Source organism: Salpingoeca rosetta (genome assembly GCF_000188695.1).
Source record: "Salpingoeca rosetta unplaced genomic scaffold supercont1.20, whole genome shotgun sequence".
Classification (NCBI taxonomy): Eukaryota; class Choanoflagellata; order Craspedida; family Salpingoecidae; genus Salpingoeca; species Salpingoeca rosetta.
Genome location: NW_004754914.1, coordinates 946,849 through 952,403, shown reverse-complemented (window position 1 = coordinate 952,403; position 5,555 = coordinate 946,849). Strand labels below are relative to the sequence as shown.

At 54.7% G+C, this 5,555-nt stretch overlaps 2 protein-coding genes across 2 annotated transcripts in view; one reads left to right on the top strand and one right to left on the bottom strand.

Moving 5' to 3' along the window:
• PTSG_07691 (uncharacterized protein) overlaps positions 1 to 1,228 on the bottom strand; it is a gene marked incomplete at its 3' end in the record, with an annotated part of 1,856 nt that extends 628 nt beyond the window's left edge. Inside the window, exons 1-4 of the mRNA XM_004991431.1 lie at positions 978 to 1,228; positions 688 to 746; positions 428 to 527; positions 135 to 239 (exon numbers count right to left, since the gene is read on the bottom strand). Coding sequence (XP_004991488.1) covers positions 135 to 239; positions 428 to 527; positions 688 to 746; positions 978 to 1,090 — 377 coding nt within the window. The 5' untranslated portion in view covers positions 1,091 to 1,228. The remainder of the gene's footprint in view (positions 1 to 134; positions 240 to 427; positions 528 to 687; positions 747 to 977) is intronic.
• Positions 1,229 to 1,283: 55 nt separating this feature from the next.
• Positions 1,284 to 3,720, top strand: PTSG_07690 (uncharacterized protein). The gene is made up of 5 exons (XM_004991430.1): positions 1,284 to 1,585; positions 1,965 to 2,016; positions 2,218 to 2,292; positions 2,548 to 2,601; positions 2,966 to 3,720. Exons 1-5 carry the CDS (start codon positions 1,340 to 1,342, stop codon positions 3,139 to 3,141), a joined length of 603 nt encoding a protein of 200 aa, XP_004991487.1. The 5' UTR covers positions 1,284 to 1,339; the 3' UTR covers positions 3,142 to 3,720.
• Positions 3,721 to 5,555: the final 1,835 nt, after the last annotated feature.

The following is a 5,555-nucleotide window of genomic DNA, read 5'->3' as shown; positions in this document are numbered from 1 at the left end:
ACACACACACACACACACACACACACACACACACACACACACACACACACACACACACACACACACACACACACACAAAGGTATAGCCAAGCGCACATGCATGGTCACATTCACAAGCAAACGATCGTGGGCACCTGATGAGGTGGACTGTTGGGTAGTCGAGCGTGTCAAAGATGGCGAGGAGAGCAAGACCGATGGCTGCAAGGATCTGCAACACGAGAACAGCTCCGAGCGCAAACCTGAGCATGAAACGGGCCACGCGCACCTCCTCACGTTAAACTGTTGCGCGATGGGGCGCAGCGATGTTCAAAGCAGCGGGTGTGGGGAGGAGAGTACTGGAACCAACGCCGACAAGGTGCAGTGAGCTTGTCACCCAGCGTGCGGAGCAGCATCACACATGCACACGTCTTGGATGTGGCGCACTCACTTGACACCCCCAGTAAACTCGTCGTCACTGAAGAGGCTGCGCACATACTGAACAACAATCTTCCAGGTCACCACGTAGAACACGGCTGCCACCGTCAGACCTACACGCATGCGTGACACAGTAAGTGTGAGGGGCGACACAAAACAGAATGAGGAAGCCGCGATGGCGAGGAGAACACACACATACGCACTGGTGATATTGCCACACGAAAGCCATGCCAAGTAAGGAGCGAACACAGTTGGCATGCCAAGTCAACTGACCGATGGCAAACACGATGTGCTCTGGATCGTCACGTCCCGTGTCGCTCACATACGGCCACCTGGATGTGCGATCGATGAGTGCGTTCGAATAATCGCGTGAAGAGGCCCGGGGGGGGGTTGGGGAGGATGGAGATTGTGAGATGAGTGGCAGGCACATCACACTGGTGCGGCCGCAGCATGTCCAGTGGCAGGCACAATGGCAAGCAGAGGATGATGGCAAGCAGAGGATGAGGGATTGGGGCGACGATGGTTGAGTACACAACAAGCAGTGGCGTGCGAGCAGAACGCACGTGAGGCCGCCCGTGTCATGCCCCAAGGACTGGGAGATGATGAAGCAGAGGATGATGGTGGTGATGGCGATGCCACACGCGATCAGCGGGATTGCCGCACGAAACCGAGCCATGCTCCACAATGCGCGCAACACAGGTAGGTGACAGGTGGGGGGAAGACACGCGAAGGGAGCCGAGAGGAGGTGTTGTTGTGTGCAGAGCTGTTGAGGTGCGTGTGCAGAGGTGTTGAGGTGTTGTTGTGTGAGAGGAGGAGTGCGTGTTGTGGGCGGCGGGAGGACGGCAGTGGATTGTTTCTGCTGAGTCAGCACTTTTGCGACTGCGCGCATTGCGCACACAACTGCACACAGCGTGATTGATTGAGGATGACGAGCACGGCTGGTCGTGGTGGTGGTGGGCTGGGGACACCTGCCAGTGTGACTGGTGCTGGCGTGTCTTCCTCTACTTCGCCCCACCCACCAGCGCCGCTGCACTTACAGGGTGCGGCGCAGCCAGTGGAGGTGGTGGTGGTCGAGAAATATGTGGTGAGGCGCCTCGTGGCCGGCATTGGCGTGGTTGTGGGCATTGCAGGTGCTGTTGCGTTTGGAGCAAACTTTGGTCATCGCTGGCAGGTGTGTGTTTGTGCGTGTGGGTGTGGGGGTATGAGTGAGTGTGTGTGTGGGGGTATGAGTGTGTGTGTGTGTGTGTGTGTGTGTGTGTGTGTGTGGTTGTGTGTGTGGTTGTGTGTGGTTGTGTGTGGTTGTGTGTGAGTGTCAGTGTGTGTGCATGTGTGTGTGTGTCAGTGTGCATGTGTGTCCATGTGTGTCCATGTGTGTGCATGTTTGCATGTGTTTTTCGTGTTTGCACTTGTGCGTACGCGTCAGGTATGCCCTTGCCCATCGCAGTGCCGTTCTTGCGTGCAGCTATTCCTTCACCCTCACCCCTCGCATCTCCTGCTTGCTTCATCTGTTGTATCTCATCCGCTTACATATGACCTCCATGGACCAACAGCCTGTGTCGCTAGCTATACTTCAGGGCATCGTTGCACTCCTCAACTACCTAGGTGAGACCGTGCACTGGTTTGTGTCTGTGTGTGTGTGCCTGCTCTTGTGTGTGTGTGCGTGTGTACATGTGTGTATGTAGGCTTGCACGTGTATGCGTGTGTGTGATCGGGCGTGGTGCGTGCAATGTGTTGCAGTCCTTACCATGCTTGAGCCTCACGACTCCTCCCTTTGCGATTGGATGCATGACGTTTGCTTTGCAGTTGCACACCACAGAAGTAGTCGGGCAAAACAGCGCAGGCAACCAGAGCCGTATCATCGCGGCCTCAAGCTCGTCGGTGCGTATGAGTGTCTGTGTGTCTGTGTATCTGTCTCTCTGTCTCTCTCTCTCCTTTCACTCTCCTTTCTCTCCCTTCTGCCTTCTCTCTCTCTCTGTCTCTCTATCTCTCTCTCTGTCTCTCTGTCTGTGTCTGTGTGTCGACACTACCGCTGTTGTTGCACCATGTCCAGTGAAAATGTAAGTGCCACTGTCAACGAACCACTCTTCACACATTCAGCTGCGGTCTGTGTGCATGTATGGGTATGGTGTGCAGGGCTGGTTGCATTTCTCCTGGGCCTCTTTGCCCTGGTTGCAGGATTAGGCATGGGTGCGCGCGTGTGCGTGTGCGTGTCTGCATGTGTGTGCGTCTGCCAGCGTGTGCGTGCATGTGTGTGGGTGGGTGTCAGCGTGTGGGTGTGTGTCCGTCTGTCTGTCAGTGTGTGCGTTTATGTGTGTGTATGTGTATGTTTGTGTGTGTGTGTATGTGTGTGTGTGTCCATGAGAGAAGCGTGTTCTTCCCGCCATCCCGCTGCTCGTTCTCCTTGTTACACTTTCTGCGCACACACACTCACATGCATACATACGCACACTTACATGTGCACACATGCACGCACACACACACTCTCTCTTTCACACACACACACACACACACACACACACACACACTCACACATGCACACACGCGCGCGCAGCCATTGAAGAGAAGCAGAAGCTGACTGGGTCCAGTAGTTACATTGACGCGGTGTGGGGATTCCTGTTGGCGAAATGGGGCATCATCAGCTGGGTGTTTGCCGAGCATTTGAATCTGCTTGATGCGAAGAGACAAACCGCATACACGCCACTCATCGCACGACCGGCCGACGTCTAGGCCACGACCTACCACCAGCAGCAGCGGCACCACACCACAGCAACAACAACCAACGAAACCCCTCGCACCCATTCATTACCAACGATTGCAGCAGCGGCAGCAGAGTAGCTCTTCCTCCCTCTCCCCCCTCCCACCAACATACCGTTTCATTTTTTATGCCACCCTCGTCATGTCACATCATCATCACGCGTTTGCGTTGCGTTCTTGCGTTCGCTGCCACCAAGGCACGCTCGTGCACGCTGTGTCTAAACGTGTGCCTTGTGTCATTCAGTCCCTTTCCTTTCCATTCATTCTTTCGTTCGCGCTGTCGTTTCAGATTTGGAGTTTGTGTTGCTTGTTGTTGCTTACTGCAAGGTTGTGCTCCATCACATCATCACATCACCTGCATGGCGTTGCCCTTAATTGCCTGCCGTTCTGCTCGCGTCCTGTTGCCTTGCTTTCTGCTTGGCTGATTGTTTGATTGGTTGATTGTTGGATTGTTTGATTGTTTGATTGTGTGTTCTCTTGCTGCTGCTGTTGTCGGTGTTGGTGGTGGTGGTGGTGCTCGTGTAACAGCACAATACAACCTCTCTCTCTGCAGCAGCACAAGGAGGTGGTGTAGGTGGGCCTGTCTGCATGGCACACACACTCACAACGCACACACTCACACAACGCACACACACACACACACAGACAATCAATTGTGTCGCCACCACACACACGCGCACAACGCACCTGATTCCGCGCCAATCATGCACGTGATGGCGCGCCTCCAACATGCCAACGTCATGTGACGTGGAACCAAATTTTTGCGAATATCTTCATATGATCTTCTGCGATTCCCACGTCAGAACGACAAAAAAATTAACGGGGCGCACGCGAATTTAGCTTTGGTCAGGGCCGATGTTTCGCTTCCCCGATGCTCTCTCCCGCTTGTCCGTTTCAAGCGTTGCCCCTGACCCACACATACAAGAGCACTCACACACACACACACACACACGCACCATTTTGCACCCGCCGACTTGACTGATTGTGTGAGCTGGCCTGACTTTGAAAACCCACAAGACGCAAGCAACAAGCCATTTCGCTCACGCAGCCGCCAAAAGCAGCCAATCATCTTTGTCCGTCAATCATCCTTCACTCGCGCCATCTCATCTCTCTGCTCATCAACCAAAACCAACCAACCACTGGGTTCGCTCCCACACAAAACCAAACACACACGCACATTTGCCTGCTTCCTCCCCCGCTGCTGCCATCAGAGCCCCAAAAAAACCCTAAACACGAGCCAAGGTGAGCGTTTCACAACCGCGTGGTCACAATCTGCAGGCTGCATCACCAAACACCCAGCAGCAGCCACCACCAACAGCAACCTGCACTTGCACCTTGTTGCCTGTTTGTTCGCCTGTTCATTGTTGTGTTTTGTGGCGGTGCAATTTTTTTTCCTTCGGGGATGAGTTTTGAACGGCCGTGTTTCTGAACGACGTCACACAACCTCGCACCCTATTTTTTTCGCGTGTCACGCCACGTCAAGCAGCAACGTGTCATCACCCAGCCAGCCTTTTTTGCTTGCCTTCACGCGGTTTTCCTTCTGCTCATCTGTTGCCCTTCCTTTGTGTGTGCGTTGGTAGCCTGTTCGGCACCTCCCATAACAATAACCACCACCTTGTTCTCTCGCTCTCCACACACTCTCTTGCTTTCTCAACGCCCCAACATTTCTCAATCCCCTGCGATTCGTTTGACCTCCTTTACCGCCTTCGACACCCTTCCCCCTGTCGTTGTGCTGTTGTGAGTGTGAGCGCCACTTCCACTCCATTCGTTCCCATTCCTTGTTGTCCGTTCCACTTGCCCAATCACGCAGCCCTTGTTCATCTCCGCGAATTACTTCCTTTTGGCTGCTTTGCGCGTGCGCATATCAAACGCCAAACGCCAGCCACACGCACAGACGCACGCACGCACACACACACACACACACACACACACACACACACACACACACACACACACACACACACACACACACTCACACACACACACACACACTCTCTCTCTCTCTCCCTCACACACACACACGCGCGCACATACACACGCGCACATACACTTCTGAGAACGTTGCCTTACCCTCGCCTTTCTCATTCCCCTCTTACACATTGCCTTTGCCTCCCGATCCATTCCAAACCACCCACCATTTCTCCCCACGCACGCCCTCTCGCCTCCTTGACCTCTCTTTCGACCATCGCTCCATCAACCCCCACTGCCCGCCATGAGCAGTGCCCCCCACGGAAATCAACCGCCAAACCGTAACATGGGCCCAAGTGCGCCCGGCGCTTTCTTTCAAACCCACGCCACTGCCCCAGCTGCGTCCACCGCGGACCATCAAGCCCAGCAGCGAGCCGCATGTTTCAACAGCCATGCAGCCCACGACGGCACTGCCACCT